This window comes from Mobula birostris, chromosome 10 (assembly GCF_030028105.1).
Source record: "Mobula birostris isolate sMobBir1 chromosome 10, sMobBir1.hap1, whole genome shotgun sequence".
Taxonomy (NCBI): Eukaryota; Metazoa; Chordata; class Chondrichthyes; order Myliobatiformes; family Myliobatidae; genus Mobula; species Mobula birostris.
Window position 1 is genome coordinate 36,560,169 of NC_092379.1, and position 19,830 is coordinate 36,579,998.

Consider the following 19,830-nt stretch of genomic DNA (forward strand, 5'->3'; position numbering starts at 1 on the left):
TTCTTGGCTGGTTATACAGTCTATCTAAAATCAATGTAGCAACTCATCTCATTCACTTCAGGAAAAAGTCCCTCAGTATTTTGGGTGGGCCTGAAACGAGGATTCAGGCACCTTTTAATTCAAGTTTTATCACTCTGAACTGCTTGTAACTGGAAAAGCTCAATGTCCAAGCACAAGTCACATCTTGCCCCCTCTCCCGTCCCCTCTCCCGCCCCATCCCCCTCTCCCACTCCCTCCCCACCCCCCTCTCCCACTCCCTCCCCATCCCCCTCTCCCAAAGGGCTGAGTTCTGCGGAAGGGTTTTGGACAGAAATGTCGACTGTCCTTTTCTCCATAGGTGCTGCCTGGCCTGCTGAGTTCCTCCAGCATCTTGTGTGTGTTGCTGGGTTTTTAACATGGTGTTGGCTGCCTGGAGTGATGGGAGAGGCAGATATATCGGGGACTTTTAATGACGTTTAGATAAGCACACGAATGTGAGGAAAACGGAAGAATATGGACATCGTGTAGATAAGATTGCCCACTTGATTAGGAATTTAAGTATAACATTGTGGGTCATAGGGCCGGTTCTGTTCCATGATTTATATAAACTGGAATATCAAACTGTAAACAAAATTATTTAAGAATGATCCGTGACTGACCAGGTGGATCAGAAGAACGTGGAGCAGGATGGCATCATGAGGGAGATATCTAATGACAAACAAGAGAAAATCTGCAGATGCTGGAAATCCGAGCAACACACACAAAATGCTGAAGGGACTCAGCAGGCCAGGCAGCTTCTATGGGGAACAGTACAGTCGATGTTTCTGTAGGTGCTGTCTGGCCTGCTGAGTTCCTCCAGCATTTTGTGCGTGTTGACTGAGATACCTGTCTGGGTTTTCATTTGATCATTTCATGGGATTGAATTCAAGAGCAGAGAGGTCATGCTGCAACTCTACAGGGTACTGGTGAGGCCGTACCTGGAGTGCTGTGTGCAGTTCTGGTCTCCATACTTGAGGAAGGATATATTGGCTTTGGAGGCAGTGCAGAGGAGGTTCACCAAGTTAATCCCAGAGATGAAGGGGTTAACCTATGAGGAGAGATTGAGTTGCCTCGGACTATACTCTCTGGAATTCAGAAGAATGAGAGGATATCTTAGGGAAACATACAAAATTTTGAAATGGATAGATAAGATAGAAGTAGGAAAGTTATTTCCATTGGTAGGTGAGACTAGAACTAGGGGACTGCCTCAAGATTCAGGGGAGAAGATTTAGGACAGAGATGAGGAGAAACTGTTTTTCCCAGAGAGTGGTGAATCTGTGGAATTCTCTGGCCGGGGAAGCAGTGGAGGCTTCTTCACTAGATATATTTAAGATACAGTTATATACATTTTTAGATAGTAGGGGAATTAAGGGTTATGGGGAAAAGGCAGGTAGATGGAGCTGAGTTTAAGGACCGATCAGCCATGATCTTACTGAATGGCGGGGCAGGCTTGATGGGCCGGATGGCCTACTCCTGCTCCGATTTCTTATGTTTTTCTGAATCATGAATGGAATAACAACTGTTTCTTCCACCAGAGTCTCTCCAACTGTTCTTTTAGTTTGAGAGCTTTAGATAAGAGCAAATGTGCAGTGCGTTCTTTAGAAGCAGTGATGTGAGCTGGTTTGTAATCTCAGTGCATATTGGATTAAAGGGCAATCGGTTAATGGTGTGATGGAGCTGTTATTTCTCCATCTATCATGTTCCTTATTTATTTTGTTGTGAACTTAAACAAAACTGCTGCATGTGCAAATTCTGGATTTTTTAATTAATATGGAAATTTGCATTCTTTCATTATTTTTACAGAATTAAAATTATTTTTAAATATGTAAAAAAAAATCTCTCCCCTCCCCTCTCCTTCCTCAATTCCCCACTCTGAGCTTTTACTTCTCACCTGTCTATTACTTCTCCCTGGGTCCCCACCTCCTTCCACCTGTCCTGTGGTCCACTCTCTTCTCCTCTCCTCTCTCAGATTCTTTCTTCTCCAGCCATTGACGTTTCCCACCCACCTGTCTTCACCTAACACCTTCCAGCTGGCCTGCTTCCCCTCTCCTCACCTTTATATCCTAGCATCTTCCGCCTCCCTTTACAGTCCCGATAAAAGGCCTCGGCCTGAAACACCGACTGTTTACTCATTCCCATAGATGCTGCCTGAGCTGCTGAGTTCCTCCAGCGTTTTGGGTGAGTTGCTCTGGATTTTCAACGTCTGCAGACTTGATTCCCTTCATGTGCTACACCTCAGAAGATTCCCCAAATGTCGGAAATGCCTCGATTTTCCAGGCACAGCTGACAGATTCCAAGTGTACATCTTCAAATTGTCAGCTGTTAATTCAAGCCTTGAATTATTTGTTAGTTTGAAATGAAATCAAGAAAAAAGCCTGCCGAATCATGATTTGAACTGTTGTATAATTTAATAGTGATTAGTATTTTGCATGTATTTATGCCAAAGGTGCAGAAAGATTTCTCAAACGCAGAAATTCAAGTGTTTTTCTTTTGTGAAATGCAGCTTTTCACAAAATGACCGTTGTTTCCTCCCATGGCCCTCCCGAGGAGCTCGCCTGCACTCAGGGAGAGTGAACGGACAATAAAGGACAATTAAGACTCAGGAACAGAATTAGGCCACTCAGCCCATCGTGTCTGCTTCGCCATTCCATCATGGCTGGCTTATTACCCTCTCGGCCCCATTCTCCTGCCTTCTTCCCCATAACCTTTAACACCCTGACTAATCAAGGACGGGTCAGCCTCCACGTTAAATATACCCAGTGACTCGTCCTCCACAGCCATCAGCGTTGATGGATTGCACAAATCCACCTCCCTTTCACTGAAGAAATTTCCTCTCAGCTCTGTTCTAAATGGACGTCCCTGTATTCTGAGGCAGTGCCCTCTGGTCACAGGAAACGTCCTCCCTGTTCTAGGCCTCTTAATATTCCATAAGTTTCAATGAGATTCACCTCTCTTCCTTCCCGTCTGAACTCCATCGAGGACAAAGCCGGAGCCGTCAAGCACTCCTCTTGTTTGTTTCATTCCCAGGATCATCCTCGTGAACCCTCTCTAATACCAGCACATCTTAGATAAAGGGCCCAAAGCTGCTCACTATACCCCAAACTGCGTTCTGACCAATGCCATATAAAGCTTCAGCATTACCCTTATATTTTTTCTAGTCCTCTCAAAATGAATGCCAACATTCCATTTTCTTTCCGTACCACCAACTCAGCCTGCAAGATAATGTTTAGGGAACCCTGCACGAGGTCTCCCAATTGCCTTTGCACGTCTGATTTCTGAATTTTCTGCCCATTTGGAAAATAGTACACGTCTTTACTCCTTCTACCAAAGTGCATGGCCATACGTTTCTGGTAGTAGGCACCCTTCGATCCCGGGGATGATGGGTTTGTGCCTCTGGTGGACTGTGTCCTCTCCTGGGCAAGTAGGTTTGAAGGACCGGCTCTTGTCAATGCAGCAGGCTCCCCCTCTCCACATCACTCATGTTGTCGAAGGGAAGGGCAAGCGCCAATACAGCTCGGCACCAGTGTCATCGCAGAGGTTGCCAGAGTGAAGCTGTAAACGACATCAAACTGCCTTAGGGGTTTACCCCCAAAGCCTTTCCCATGGGTGGGCATGACTGCAAGGCAGTGGAGGTTTAAAATCAGGGTTTTCCCTCTCCTAAGCGGGCTGCCGCCCAAGGCTGAGGAATCCTACCTACTCGAAACACTTTCGGACACCACAGTATATTCCAACTGCCACTGCCTTGCTATTCTACCAATCTATCAAGTCCTTCTTCAGACTCTCTGCCCCTCCACCTATCTTGGTATCATCCACAAATGTCACCATCAAGCCATCAATTCCGTTGTCCAGATCATTGACATCTGCTTGAAAAGAAACGGTCACAATACCAACCCCTGTGGAACACTAATGGTCACCTGCAGTCAACCAGAAAAGGCCCCTTTCATTTGCAATTCTTTGCCTCCCGTCAGTCAGCCAAGCTTCTATCTTTACTAGGATATCTTCTGTAATACCATGGGCTCTTAACTTGCTAAGGCGTCTCATGTGCGGCATCTTGTCAAACTCCAAGTAAACAACATCCACTGACCCTCCTTTGTCTATCCTGCCTGTAATTTCCCCTTAAGGAAACCATGCACCTCCAAGTACTGGAAGCCTCGTCCCTAATAATGGACTCCCAACATTTTCCCAACCACTGAAGTCAGGCTGAAGGGCCTATAGTTTCATGTCTTTTGCCTCCCTCCCTTCAGAGTGAAGTGACATTTGGAAATTTCCAGTCCTCTGGAACCATTCCAGATTCTAATGACTCTTGAGAGATTATTACTCATGCCTCCCCAATCTCTACAGCTGCCTCTTTCAGAACCCTGCGGTGTAGCCCATCTAGTCCAGGTGACTTGACTACCTTCAAAACTTTCAGCTTCCCAAGCACCTTCTCCTTAATAAAAGCAACTGCACTCACTTCTGCTAACTGACTCTCGAATTTCTGGCATACTGCTCGTGTGACCATAACTTGGACCATAATGTATAGTACTGTGCAAAAGTCTTAGGCTGGTGTATATAGCTGGGGTGTCTGAGTTTAGCACGGTCCGGTAGTAATTCTTATATACTGCACTGTGCTGCTGCTGCCGCAAAAAACAATCAAATTTCTTGACATCTGTGAGTGATGATAAACCTCGCAGATGTCTGATATGGGTCTCTGATGTGGACTGAGAGTGGGAAGGGGGCAGGGAGAGGGGAGTTGTGTCCCTGTCCCCCTCTTTTGGTGAATGTCGGTGATAGCGTAGGATGATATCCTGGTTCTGCATTTGTGTTTATGGACTGTGGACTTTTTCAGATTTAGGGTTTTTATATTCTGTTTTTTTCATCGCCTTATTCTTTTCGTTTTGTTGTGTGAGGGGAGGGTGTTTGGGGGTAAAATGCTCTGTTAGTTTTTCGTGCGGGGGATGGATGGGGGGGGTCGATGTTGCTGTTCCATTTTATGTGTGGCGGGAGGGGTAGTTTTGGGGATCAGATGATCAGGATGCCATTATTTTTTGTACCAGGGCTGGGGAGGTGTAGGTTTCATGCTTCTCTCTGAGTGACTTTCATCTTCTTTCTTTGCTTCGTGGCTATCTGGAGAAGACAAATTTCAGAGTTGTATTTGGATACGTGCTTTGATCATGACCAAACCTTTGACTCTTTGGTTGGGAAAAGGGGGAAGGGAGCGGAAAGCACCAGAGAGACATTCTGTAATGACCAATAGACCAATTGTTTGGAATCAAATGCCCTTGCTTGTGTTCTCAGGGCTGAGTGTGTCTGCACTCGCACCACCCCCTCCTGCCCCTGGCAGTCCACCTCAGCCACCTCTCTCACACCCCTCCCGTGGGTGCTCCACTCTCACCATTCCCAACATCCTGTGCTCCCGCCAGATTTACAAACTTGCTCTCCACTGCACGTTGGCAAGTACAGTTCTGTGCAAAAGTCTTTGGCACCCTGGCTGGATGTGCATGTGCCTAAGTACTGTAAGTGTGAAAGTAGCATTCATATTTCTTTTGTGAGATTAATATTTCATAAATGTCCAAGATGATACTTTGAAAGCAGAGAGTCTGGGGAGCGCCAGTGTGTTTGTCAGACAGCGTTCGCAGTATGAATGTTTTTCACCTTTGCTGTACTCAGAAAATTGCCTTTCCTTCCTAGTGCCCTGAGGTCCGTTTGAACATAATCTCCAATCTGGACTGCGTGAATGAAGTTGTTGGAATTCGCCAGTTATCACAGTCTCTCCTGCCAGCCATTGTAGAATTAGCAGAAGATGCCAAATGGAGAGTGCGCCTTGCGATAATCGAGTACATGCCTCTGCTTGCAGGGCTGCTGGTGGGTGGTTTATTCTAAAATGTTTTTATAGTCTATTAGCAATGCTTCCATATGGATGATTTGCAGAATGGAAATGACTGCCTATATCAAATTGATACTTTAGTTTAAAGACGGAAATAACTTTGAACATCTTCTTTCCTTTTGCACCAGAAGCAAATGTGCGATAGTAGCAATTATACTTGTAGCCCACTGACATGGGTAGTCTTACTTTAGACTCGGGGCTCCCAACCTTTTTTTTAATTGACCATTAACCAAGCAGGGGTGGAAACCCCTGGTTTAGACCATCAGGTTTAGGCCCCTGTTTAAGGACTGCGGACTTTGTCAGACTTACGGATTTTATATTCTGTTTTTATATTGTCTGTTTCTTTTCATTTTGTTGTGCGAGGGGAGGGTGTTTGGAGGTAAAATGTTCTGTTGGTTTTTGTGTGGGGGGTGGGCTGGGGTTGTTGCTGTTCCATTTTCTGTGTGGAGGGAGGGGTGGTTTTGGGGGGGGTCTGATGATCAGGATGCCATTCAATGACTTTCATGTTTTTTCTTTGTTTCATGGCTATCTGGGGAAGACAAATTTCGGAGTTGTACATGATAATAAGTGAGCCTTTGGCCTGCACATCAAACAGACACAAACAGAAAGGGCAATAAACTCCATACAATCAGATGAGGGGGTGACAACGGTTGTCGCAGAGGAAATAAACAATATCTTTTTGAGATTTTACCAAGATCTGTACAGCTCAGAATATTCAGATTCAGCTCCACAAATACAAAAGGAATTTCTCGACTTGTTACAACTTATACCCCGAGACGAAACGTCCATGACATCACTGGAGTTTAACTTAGAGGCTAAAGAATTGTCTGCAGCTATAACTAACATGAAGGGAGGGAAAACTCCTGGGCCCAATGGAAATTCCGATTGAAATATACAAAATCTTTAAGACTAAACTAATACCACCTCTGCTTGATATGTATCAGGAGTCATTTGACACTGGATCCCTTCCCTCCTCTCTTATTATGGCAGCAATCACACTACTGTTAAAACCTGGAAAACCACCATCCCTTTGTGGATCTTATAGGTCAATCTCACATCTGAACAATGATCTCAAAATTCTCTGTAAGGTATTAGTTAGGAGGCTGGAGCCACTCTTGCCAAAAATGGTCCACACTGACCAAAATGGATTTGTAAGGGAAGGCAGGGCTTCCACAACATTCAAAGAGTGCTTAATATACTTTATGAAAAATCTGGAAGCTCTGATAGCGCTATTCTGTCATTGGATGCCGAGAAAGCCTTTGACAGAGTGGAGTGGAATAGGGGGAAAACTTCTAAGATACAGCTTCTATATTCTAACCCACAGGCTGAAGTTTCAACTAACGAGCTTTTTTCGGCATCTTTTAAACTCCAACGGGGAACAAGACAGGGCGGTCCCCTATCTCCCCTCCTGTTTATCCTGGCCATTGCGCCACTTGCTATGCCAATTTGAAAACAGGCTAACATAGCAGGAATAACTATAGGAGATGTAGAACATCGCATAGCCCTGTACATGGATGATGTAATTTTGTCAGAACAGGGTTTACCTATTTGGGTGTTAAAATTACTCCTACTATTGATAAAATTATCCCAACTAATTATAAACCTCTCACAGACTCAGTTATTCAACTTACAAACAGATGGACGAAATTGCTCATAAATTTGATTGGACGCATAAACATTCTAAAAATGTCAATTTTACTGAAGTTCCTGTACCTTTTCCAATCTATCCCACTTTCTCCTCCATCATCTTTCTTTTATTTATTTTTTTTTTTATTTTATTTTTATTTGGATAAGGAATTCACAAATATCATGTACTTTTTTCACACATATAACCTTTTCCATTTTTTTATATGTATAAAACTACAATTATTTATACATTCTTAAGTACACATTGAGATGATACAAAAGGAAAATAAACATTTAAATAGATAATTATGTACTGTGGTAAATCTAACCAATTAGGCTAAGTAATGGAATTAGTTGTTAAGAAAAATGGTAATAATAGTTTCCATATATCCCTTCTGGACCATTTCCACTGGTCCAAAATGTTGTATATAACCCTAAGTATCAACCATTGCAGGTGTTTATATCCTAATTTGTTCGTGCTTGCTCCTGCCCGCAGACATAATTATCCAATTCCTATGTACTTATTTACTCTTTCTTTTATTTATTAAAGAAATTTTTTTCTAATTTCATCTGGAATAATAGATGTCCAAGGCTCAGGCTTTTCCTGTTATATCTGCCGTATGATAGAGGTGGCTTACAGCTACCACATCTTATATGGTATTTCTGGGCGGCCCAAATTAGAGCAGGAATGTTTTATTTTGTTAAGGATCACTCCCCTCCTTGGGTCTCAATGGAATCCCAGTTGATCAATATCCCTCTAGAACTATATATGTATTCAGCAAATAAGGAAAACCTGGTCACACAATCTAAAATCCCTTTCTTAAAAAATACAATAATGATTTGGCACGGTGCTCTTGCGTAAATGGGTGAGACATCACAGTTATCCCAGTTTACTCCTATCTTTGGTAATGATAGCTCCAGCCCAGCAGAGCGGATCCTAATTTTAAAACTTGGTCGCCCCGAGGCATAGCTAAGGTGTCTGATCTTTATAATGGCAATTCATTTATGTCTTTTGAAGAACTCAAGGTCACATATGGAATTCCAACAAAACACTTTTTTAAATGCCTTTAGTTGCAAAGTTTTATTATGTCCAGGCAAAGTTACAGTTTGAAGCTCCCTCCTTTATTTACCCTAGACGACATCACTCTGAAATTATCTGAAGCTAGGGGACAAGTGTCTGAATTATACATGTAAGGCTTTCTTCTTTTATGTTACTTGCTCAGGCTAATAAAATGGCTTCTCTGTACTGTTAACTGCTGAGACAGTGGTTCTCTAGAGCAGCTTTTTTGGGTTATAATTACTGATACAGGAATTGTATTCATTTGCTAACCAATTGGGATAGATGGTATTCTTTCTTGTATGTCTGTAAGCTATTGTTTTTCGTGGGCTCTGGGCAGAAGGCGTGATGGGGACAGAGAGAGGAGACGCGAGGAGAGAGATGCTGTAAGCTGGGCAACGGCACGGACCCCGAGCGGGAGTCCGAGGCCCAGGGTCTTCAGCGAGGATAGGAGACGAGGACAGACTCGTGTGGAGTGTTTGGTGGATCACCGAGGGTGGTCCCATTCGTGGGTTGGCGGAGTTCAGAGGACATTGATTGGAGGAAGGGGGACCCGGTTCTGTAAGAGCTCCAACGAGTGTGCACCGAACTGATAGTTACTGTCTTGGCACCTTTATTCTATTTGTTTCTACTAACCCATCACCAAGAAATACTTATAAAGTGTAATCATTTAATGGCATATGGCGTACTGTCGGTTAATTGGCGGTGTGGGGTACATCACACAGCATCCACACAGACCTGATCACCCCGTTTGGCGGGGCTGAAGGCTGCTCCCCCTAGACGAAAGCGAGCTGAGCGAGTCTAGGCTTACCAGGGGGCTACATACAAATTGTTTGCAAGTAAATGCAAAGAGTCATCAAACAACATGCTACAAGCATGGAGAACTGATTTGCATGAGAATCTGTCAGAAAAAGAGTGGTCAGAAGCTTGTTCCTTCGTTCAAACCCAGTCAGTGAACACTCATTCTAAGCGGATAACCAGACAGTACATTACTCCAGTCAGGTTTCGTCACTTTAACCCCAACATTCCAGACACATGCTTTAAATGTAATCACTAAAAGGGGTCTCTGTTCCATTGTATGTGCGAGTGCCCCCAGATAATCTGCTTCTGGAAGAAGGTGCTGGATTTGATTAGTCAGATTATTGGAAAAAAGGTGCTCCTTGATCCTAAATTATGTATTCTGAACATTTATCCAAAGGACTTTGTAACCTCCAAAAATGCAAGGTCTCTGCTTAATACTTGTTTATTGGAAGCCAGACGTTGCATAGCCTATTCATGGAAGAAACCCACAACCAGTGGACTTTCACAATGGCTGAAAGGAGTGACTTCGTATCTTGCTCTAGAAAAGATCAACTCCATCACAGAAAAACAAACTTGGCAAATGTCGGGAAATTTGGGATATTTTCTACAAGTTTCTGGAGAACAATATTTGGGATGATGAAAGTAACAAATTGAACTGACAGCTTGTTTTTAATGGCCGGGTGTTTGCTTTTTTTGTGCGTTGTTTTTCCTTTTATTTCTGATGTATTTTATTTTTCCCTTTTTCTTTAACCTTGTTGCACTTTCAAACCTATGGATGATCGAATGTGTTTACTTTTCATTCTGTAAAAGCAATAAAGAGATGTTTGAAAACAAATAAGTGAACCTTTGAATCTTTGAATGGGAAAAGGGGAAGGTAGAGGGAAGCACCAGAGAGATATTCTGTAATGATCAATAAACCAATTGTTTGGAAGCAAATGACCTTGAGAGCAGAATTAGTCCATTCAGCCCATTGAGTCTGCTCCAACATTCCACCATGGCTGATTTGTGATCCCTCTGAACCCTATTCTCCTGTCTTCTCCCCGTATCCTTTCACGCCCTGATTAATGAAGAGCCTGTCAGCCTCCATTTTAATTATACCCAATATCTTGGCCTCCACGGTTGTTCATGGAAATCAATTCCACAGATTCACCACCCTCTGGCTGAAGAAATCACTCCTCATCTCTGTTTCTGCCAGGTGCTCCGATTTCCTCCTCCATCCCAAAGACGTGCTGGTTGTAAACTGGTTGTTGTAGATTCCTCCTCTGTGTCGGTAACTAGCAGGAGTAGTGAGGTAGTGTTCATGGGTACGGTGTCCACTCAAAAATCTTATGGCAAAGGGGAGGAAGCTGTTCCTGAATCAGTGAGTGTGTGTCTTCAGACAAATTGTCCCTCCTTTCTGGTAGTAGCAATGAGAAGAGGCTGGTGGGGCCCTTAATGATGGACAGTGTCTTTTTGAGGCACCGCTCCTTGAAGATGTCCTGGATAATATGGAGGCTGGAGCACACGATGGAGCTGACTAATTTTATAACTCTCTGTAGCTTACTTAAGCTCTCCTGTATCATACCGGATTTAGTATGTATTTGGTTTTAAGGAAGCAAATCGCTCTCAGTTTCGGTGTGCAAACACAAAGTAGATTTTCTTCAGTAAGGCCTTTGACAAGGTCCCGCATGGGAGGTTAGTTAGGAAAATTCAATCGCTAGGTATACATGGAGAGGTGGTAAATTGGATTAGACATTGGCTCAATGGAAGAAGCCAAAGAGTGGTAGTAGAGAATAGCTTCTCTGAGTGGAGGCCTGTGACTAGTGGTGTGCCACAGGGATCAGTGCTGGGTCCATTGTTATTTGTCATCTATATCAATGATCTGGATGATAATGTGGTAAATTGGATCAGCAAATTTGCTGATGACACAAAGATTGGAGGTGTAGTAGACAGTGAGGAAGGTTTCCAGAGTCTGCAGAGGGACTTGGACCAGCTGGAAAAATGGGCTGAAAAATGGCAGATGGAGTTTAATACAGACAAGTGTGAGGTATTGCATGTTGGAAGGACAAACCAAGGTAGAACATACAGGGTTAATGGTAAGGCACTGAGGAGTGCAGTGGAACAGAGGGATCTGGGAATACAGATAGAAAATTCCTTAAAGTAGTGTCACAGGTAGATAGGGTCGTAAAGAGAGCTTTTGGTACATTGGCCTTTATTAATCAAAGTATTGAGTATAAGAGCTGGAATGTTATGATGAGGTTGTATAAGGCATTGGTGAGGCCGAATCTGGAATATTGTGTTCAGTTTTGGTCACCAAATTTACAGGAAGGATATAAATAAGGTTGAAAGAGTGCAGAGAAGGTTTACAAGGATGTTGCCGGGACTTGAGAAACTCAGTTACAGAGAAAGGTTGAATAGGTTAGGACTATTCCCTGGAGCGTAGAAGAACGAGGGGAGATTTGATAGAGGTATATAAAATTATGATGGGTATAGATAGAGTGAATGCAAGCAGGCTTTTTCCACTGAGGCAAGGGGAGAAAAAAACCAGAGGACATGGGTTAAAGGTGAGGGGGGAAATGTTTAAAGGGAACATTGGGGGGGGCTTCTTCACACAGACAGTGGTGAGAGTATGGAATGAGCTGCCAGACGAGGTGGTAAATATGGGTTCTTTTTTAATATTTAAGAATAAATTGGACAGATACATGGATGGGAGGTGTATGGAGGGATATGGTCCTTGTGCAGGTCAGTGGGACTAGGCAGAAAATGGTTCGGCACATCCAAGAAGGGCCAAAGGGCCTGTTTCTGTGCTGTACTTTCTATGGTAAAGAGTTGTCAAGGTCTGAGTCAGAGTCACGGGCAGAGCTTGTGGTTGGACTACTCAGCCACGTGGTTACCCTGGGAATTGTTAGCTGTGCTGGATATGAAGCAAAGTAACCTGAGAATTATGCAAAGGCTAACTTGTTCCCAGTGACTGAATGTAGAAAGTGGAATGTATTAACCACATGGGAGACGTGAATGTAGAATGGTGCACTGTCATGTCGAGGAGAGATACTGTGCGGGTCAGGAGTGTGGGATCTGTAATCTAAATAATCCAGCACATGCATAATTACGTTTAAATCGTGAAGTTGAAATAGCATCCTGCTGTGGATGTGGTAGCATAGGATTCACTGGGTTATTTATTTAAAGGTACATGGAGGAATAAGGCCCTTCCTGCCCTTCGAACCGTGCTGCCCAGCAATCTCTGATCCAACCCTAGCCTAAACAGGGACAGGTAACAGTGATGAATTAACCTCCCAACTGGTTAATTCTATGCTTCTAGACTAGCTTCCATCCTATGCTTCTAGACTAGCTGTTGCACATCTCTTGTCAAGCATGGCTCCTTCACCCTTCTGTTCTTTCCCTGTCTCAGTGGGACAAAACTCTGCAGAGCCTCATCCAAGTGAAGCCCAAAATGACTTCCACTTTTCAATTGTGTGTTTCTGAGTGCATTTATCCCAGTTTGTACTCCCAGGTTCCTGTCCAATGTCCAATACCATCATAATCCAAACACCCGCACCCCCCCCCCCCCAGTTATTACTGCTGCAAGCAATCTTGTCGTACACTTGTAGACATGGCAACAAGAAACAGACTTGACTTTGACCGATACGTTTATTTATTTAATTATTCGAGAATAGCATGGAACAGGCCCAACGAGACGCACTGCCCAGCAACCGGCCGATTTAACCCTCGCCTCATCACAGGACAGTTTACAATGACCAATCAGACTACTAAGTAATAAATAATGGTAATCTATTCGAAGTATTTTTTAAGTATCTAATGGGGCAACACAGTGGCGTCTGGTTAGCGCAACACTTTGCAATTGGGTTCGATTCCCACTGCCACCTGTGAGGAGTTTATACGTTCTCAGCCTGACTGCGTGGGTTTCCTCCGGGTGCTCCTGTTTCCTCCCAGAGACCTACTGGTTGGTAGGTTAACTGGACATTGTAAATTGTCCTGTAATTAGGCTAGGGTTAATCGGGGGTGGCTCGCAGGGCAAGAAGGGCCTGTTCCACGCTGTATCTCAATAAATAATCAATAATAAATAAGTATATTAAAATGCTACTTTCCAAGTGCATAATTTCCTCCACTGTGTGTAACTTGGTATGGAACAGGTTGACACTTTGAAAAAGGTGGTACGAGCATTTCATTTCGGAACTTTGTATTTTATCAGCAAGGTACATATTTGAAAATCAAGTAGTAACAGCGATCAGATCATTTCTTGACCTGTCAATGCTGTCTTGCAGTGTACGCCATTCGCGAGGCCGCGACCAACAACTTGACCAAGTTGGTGGAGAAGTTTGGCAAAGACTGGGCAGAATCCACCATTATGCCGAAAGTACTTGCCATGGCCAGTGACCCCAACTACCATCACAGAATGACCACCCAGTTCTGCATTAACGTGAGTATAGCTTTGACAATGTACTTGCCCATGGCCAGTGACCCCAACTACCATCACAGAATGACCACCCTGTTCTGCATTAACGTGAGTATAGCTTTGACAATGTACTTGCCCATGGCCAGTGACCCCAACTACCTTCACAGAATGACCACCCTCTTCTGCATTAACGTGAGTATAGCTTTGACAATGTACTTGCCCATGGCTAGTGACTCCGACTACCATTGCAGAATGACCACTCTGTTCTGCATAACATGAGTATAACTTTGACAATACTTCCATTACACTTCACAAGCTGCTAAAATATTTCATGAATAAAACGTACAGTTAGAACACACACTAAAGAATAAAGAATTTAACAAAAATAATATGGATTTGTTTAAAATGTTCTTTTAATATATTCTTTGTGAATGTTTAGATTCTGCAAAAAATCAATTAACACTTTGCCAAAGCTCCTCCTTCCAATATTGACATCTGCTTGATACGAGCTTCTGTGCTTGCGTTATTTGCTGAGGTGTAGTGGTGTTTTGTGTTTAATCTGCAAGGTGTCTGGAGTAAAAATTGAGTTGAGGGTGAGACTTTTTATGATTTCGTGGAGCAGAGTTCCTAACCGTCCCTGTGGAAATGGACTGATGGTGTTAGCTGAAGGACAACTGATTTAATGACCTGTTGACCCACCAGATGGCTTACAGCTTTCAAGTTTTATTTCACAAGGCTCTGTTTCCGTGCTGTAGTGGACTATGGCTCTGTCTTTTGCTTAGAGTTCTGAGTACCTTGAAATGGACATTATACATTATCTGGCTGAGGGAATTGTAAGTTTTTTGACGCAACTAGTTTCAATTTACAAGTGTACTTAAAGGCCCCCACAGTCATTCCAGTTGCGGAATTAACTTCTTTCCCTGGATTTATTTGATGGGCCTGGGCTTTGCTGGAGTTTGGACAAGGTGATGGAGAGATTCAGTTGAAATGCCCAGATAAAATGGATGTTTCTAAAAGTGGGTGAGTCTAGGACTGGAGGGCACAGCCTTTGGAACAGAGGGATATCCCTTTAGAACGGAGATGAAGAATTTCTTTAGCCGAAGCGTGGTGAGTCTACAGAATTCATCACCACAGGCGGCGATGGGAGGCCAAGTAATTGGGTGTATTTAAAGTGGAGCTTGATAGGTTCTGGAGGGTGTCGAGAGGTCTGCACGACCTGGCGTTTTTGCGGTATCCTCAAGGATTTGGCAAGCTGGACTCTCAAGAATGCAGGTGCAGCGGCCGCGGCCATTGCTGGGAGTGGACTTCAGGTTGGATGAGAGTGGCCTGAGAGGGGAAAATGAAGTGGTGTTCAGTCGATTTCAACAACGAGCCAGGTTAAAAAGTTTAAAGAGTCGCAGGGGGAAAGACTAACTTCTCTGTGAGGCTTTACACACCTCAGCAGTGAACCGACTGTCACTGTCAGCACTTGTCTCCGCACTGAATTGACTTGCTGGCTGTGCCCTGCGACCATTGGGCCCCTGGCTCAGATAAAATGCTGAACTGGCTCCTTGGCTGTGGACTGCAACCATTGGGCCCCTGGACTGGTTTCACTTCTCTCAGCACAGAACTGATTCCCTTGCTGTGGCCTGCAGCCATCTACTGATCTGAACTGGCTCCCTGCCTGTGGGCCTAATTTCGGCGACCCTGCGGTTCATGTTCTGTTTCTTACTGCTTTACTATTTTTTTATTCTTGTTTGCCCGATTTGTTCTTTTTGGGCACATTGCGTGTCTGACGGTCTTTGCTGTGTAGGATTCTTTCTTTTTCCATGGATTCTCTTGTGTTTCTTTGTTTTATGGCTGCCTGCAAGAAGACGAATCTCCTGCTTGTATATGGAGTTCATACTTTGGTAGCAATGTACTTTGAAATTTAGACCTCTGGATCAGCAGGAACACCTCAGAAAGATATGCCTGCGCGGGCTGGACCAAAACAGGGCTAACAGCCTGCGGGAGTGCTCGCTGGGATTCAAACTCATAGGGATGGGCCACAGGCCACATTTACAGTTGAGGTGGCAGTGGAGTTAAATATCGAAGGGAAACAAAGCAAGCCCAGTAAGGAGAGCAAACCTCAGTCTGATAAGAAATGCAAGATTATATTTATTTTGGTGTAAGCAACATTACTAGTAAAGCAAATGAGCTCACAGGAGGGTGATATTGTTACTGTCATAGAGAGGGTTGAATGGCTGAACGATTCACTCAGTGAATGGTGTGGTGGGCGTGGCACCGTAATATTGATTTCTTACTGAAATATCGAGGAGGAGGACATTCTGGGACACACCTTACTAATCCACAAGCCTCTACTGGTGAACTTCCGGTAAGATGGCGGTGTGCTGGGGCGCGGCGGGTTCTACGGGGCCAGCCAAACGTGTTACTATCTTTTGTTTATTTCTTTACAATCTCAAGACCCTGCTGGAAGTTAAGCACTTAAAGAGTGCTGCGGCCTACCCCAACGGCGTAGAAACTGAAGAAGCTGGACTTGGGGCAGATCGTTCTGCTCCCTGTGTCAGAGAGTCAGCAATGTGGTTGGCGTGCAGACTGGCAGCGAGCAATTGTCTTAGTCTCCTTTCTTGTGATTGCAAAACCCTGTTGAGCATTGTTAATGTGTAATGCTGCAAGTCTGGTCTTCTGATTTATTGCGGACTACAGGGGCTGGCAGCAGGGGTGACTGACACCCCTGCAGGGTGAGCGGATGTGGCCTCAAGCCATGGGGCCGCCTGTTTGCAGCCACCCAGGAGAGAGGCATCAAGAGCTGGCACTGGAGGTGGTGTAGCGCAGCGTTTAAGCTAACATTGGTGCTGTCCCTCTCCCCCAAAGTGTTTGCTTGGCAGAAGGCAGGATGTATGTGTTCGACTACAGACTGCTGCAACATTCATGGACTCAGGGACTTGGACTATATTTGTTGTGTGACTATATTTTACTGCTATATGTGCCACGTGCTGTGTATGACTGTTGGTACTGTGTTTTGTACCTTGACCCTGAAAGAACACTGTTTCGTTTGGATGTATTCATGGGTATTTATGAATGACAATTAAACTTGAACTTGATGTAAACAGCCAAGAACAGCAAAACATTGGAATATTACCTGCAAGCTGCACACCAACCGGACTTGGAAATATATTGCCATTACTTCTGAAACCATCTTTTCACTGGGCGTCTCTGGAAATGCAGCCTTTTAGCCCCTCGCAAACAGCCACTGGACTCCGCGGGGAGAAATTTCAGGCTTCGTACATCTAAGGTGTATGTGACTTTGGTCCCGCAAAATCCGTGAGGTTGGGATGTCTCACCTACCCAAACCCCGGTTTGTGTGAATGCTGTGTGATTTACTGCCCCTGGCAATCGCCTGTCAGCAGAAAATAACAGATTGTACACTGCATAGAATTATTCAGGAGTATATTTAAGAATGTTAACTTAAGCAAAGAGTTATTAAAGGAAAGAAAGAGAAAAAAAGCAAAAAGGGCCCATTCTACTTAAAAAGTCACAACTGCACACTGGAGCTCAAATCTTGAACTTCTCTGTAAATCGCGCGCTGGACCCTCCCTCGGTCTGTGTGAAAGCACACAGCACCTTCCGAAGGTCACTGGAAATCCATCTTGAACAAAGAGGCTTTCCCACGGGATTATTGGTCCTTCCTCCTTGAAGCCATTCATCTGCAGAAAGCACCCTCATCGTCCACCATCTTTCCTCCTGTCTTCTCCCAGCTCCCGCCAAACAAAGACCTCTCTGCCCAGTAATCTCTAGCACCTTCTCCCAATTCTACCATCCTGATTGGATGACACCTCATTCCTGAGCTCAGACCCAAACAGGCTGAAAGCAGAACAGATTGCTCTTACAGAACTGCTAAAATGAAATGCCTACAGCATAGCAGTAAAAATCTGAACCAGGGCATTGACTCTGACTGGGTCAGAATCCTGGATCACCCACCCTAACTGCATTGTGGGTGCACCCACACCTCAAGGACTGCAGCCCACCACAAAGGAATTAAATACCACTTCAACCTGTGATGCCCACACATTCCTTGGAGGAATATGCAAAAAGAGCTTTAAGTAACAGTGTACAGGTAGTCCCTAGGAGTGGTCACATACGACAGCTCTCCCAGTATTCAGCATGAGGTACAGGAGCAAGGATATCAGAATCAGGTTTAACGTCACCGGCATAATGTTGTGAAATTTGCTGTCTTTGTGGCAGCAGCACAGTGCAACACATAATAATAGAGAAAACTGTGAATTACAGTAAATATATAAAATAATAGTGCGGAAACAGAAATAAAAAATAGTGAAGTAGAGCATGGGTTCAGTGTCCATTCAGAAATGGCAGAGGGGAAGAGACTGTTCTGGAATCGCTGAGTGTGTGCTTTCAGGCTTCTGTGCCTCCTTCCTGAGGGTAGCAGTGAGAAGAGGGCATGTCCTGGGTGGTGGGGGTCCTTCACCATGGATGCCGCCTTTTTGAGGCATCGCTCCTCAAAGATGTCCTGGATACGAAGGAGAAAGGCAAAACACAGTTGTGCGAGTTATCAGGTTATAGCAGTACAGAACCTCAACTTCTCTGATATCAGCACGAACGATTTCAAAGGGAATGGCCCAAAGGAGGGGGGATCCAGGAAAACTTCGTGAGAAACAGAGTGAGAGAAGGACGTGACTGGAAAACTCGAGCAGGGCAAGAAACCGAGTTATTAGGAGTCTTTAGTGGGGTTGGATATGGATGTATTTCCAAGGCCTGATGAAATGTATCCTTGGCTGTTATGGGAAGGAAGGGCTGAGCTCCCAAGGTCTCTTTGAGAGTTCAGTGCTCCCATTGCTCTCTCATTGCTCCCCCTCCGTGATCTCTGCTTCCCTTCGACGGGAGTCAGTGAAACCTTCTCTCACTCTGTGATATCTGCTCAGCTCTTTACTTCATCCCTCCCCCCTCCTGGTTTCACCCAGCAGCTTGTATTTCTTTCTCCACTCACCTTCCACCCCCCCCCCACAACTTTTAAATCTACTCATCTTTTTTCTCCACTCCTGCCGAAGGGTCTCGGCTGGAAATGTCGACTGTACTCTTTTCCACCGATGCTGCCTGGCCTGCAGAGTTCCTCCAGCATTTTGTGTGTGTTCAAGGATCCTGGTTGTTTAAAATCCTAAATTGTCACAGAACAGGTGCCAGGTAACTGGATCCCAGCAGTACGGTGCCGTTCTTCGACGAAGGCAGCAACTGGTAACTACAGAGCTGTGAATCTAACATCAGTGGTAGAAAGGGTGTTGTAAAAAGTCTCGAGGGACGGGATTCAGCTGCACTTGGGCAGAGCTTCATCAGAAATGGTCAGCGTGCAAGCGGTGATTCTGTCGGCCAGTTTGAGTTTCTTGGAGTTACGGGTGTACTCATGCAGTTGGTGTTGTCTACAGGGACTTCGGTAAATATTTTGACAAAATCCCCAAATGAGCAAGAGACCGAGGGATCCGAAGTAACTTCACAAATTGGGTTCAAAGTTGATTTGCTGATCAGCTTTTGTGATTACCCCGTGGCGTACCACAGGAATCTGTGCTGGAACTCTCCTGTAAATGATTTGGATGTGGCTAGAAGTTTAGAAGATGACATAAAAATGTGAGCTTTGTCTTGCAGTGTTAGTGCTAATGATGGTGAATTGGTTAGTTGGCAAACTAGGCAGAGCAATTGTACCTAGAACATAGAACGTTAAAGCACTGTGTTAAAGTGCTGTGCTGATCTTTTAACCTACTCTGAGATCAATCTAACCGTTCCCTCCTACATAGCCCTCCATTTTTCTATCATCTGTGTGCCTATCTAAGAGTTTGTCAAATGCCCCTAATGCATCTGCCTCTACCATCACGCCTGGCGGGGCATTCCACACACCCACCCACTCTGTGTGTGTGAAACAAAAATCTTACCTGTGTACCTTCCTCCAATCATCTCAAAATTATGCGTCTGGTATTGGCCATTTCTGCCTTGGGAAAAAGTCTCTGGCTGTCCACTCTATCCACACTTCTCATCCTCCTTCACTCCAAACAGAAAAAGCCCCAACTCACTCAACTTTTCCTC

General features: G+C 44.4%; 1 protein-coding gene across 1 annotated transcript in view; it reads left to right on the plus strand.

Moving 5' to 3' along the window:
• Positions 1–19,830, plus strand: part of LOC140203586 (serine/threonine-protein phosphatase 2A 65 kDa regulatory subunit A beta isoform-like) — a 79,804-nt gene that overhangs the window by 12,708 nt on the left and 47,266 nt on the right. Inside the window, exons 7-8 of the mRNA XM_072269633.1 lie at positions 5,689–5,869; positions 13,631–13,785. Coding sequence (XP_072125734.1) covers positions 5,689–5,869; positions 13,631–13,785 — 336 coding nt within the window. The remainder of the gene's footprint in view (positions 1–5,688; positions 5,870–13,630; positions 13,786–19,830) is intronic.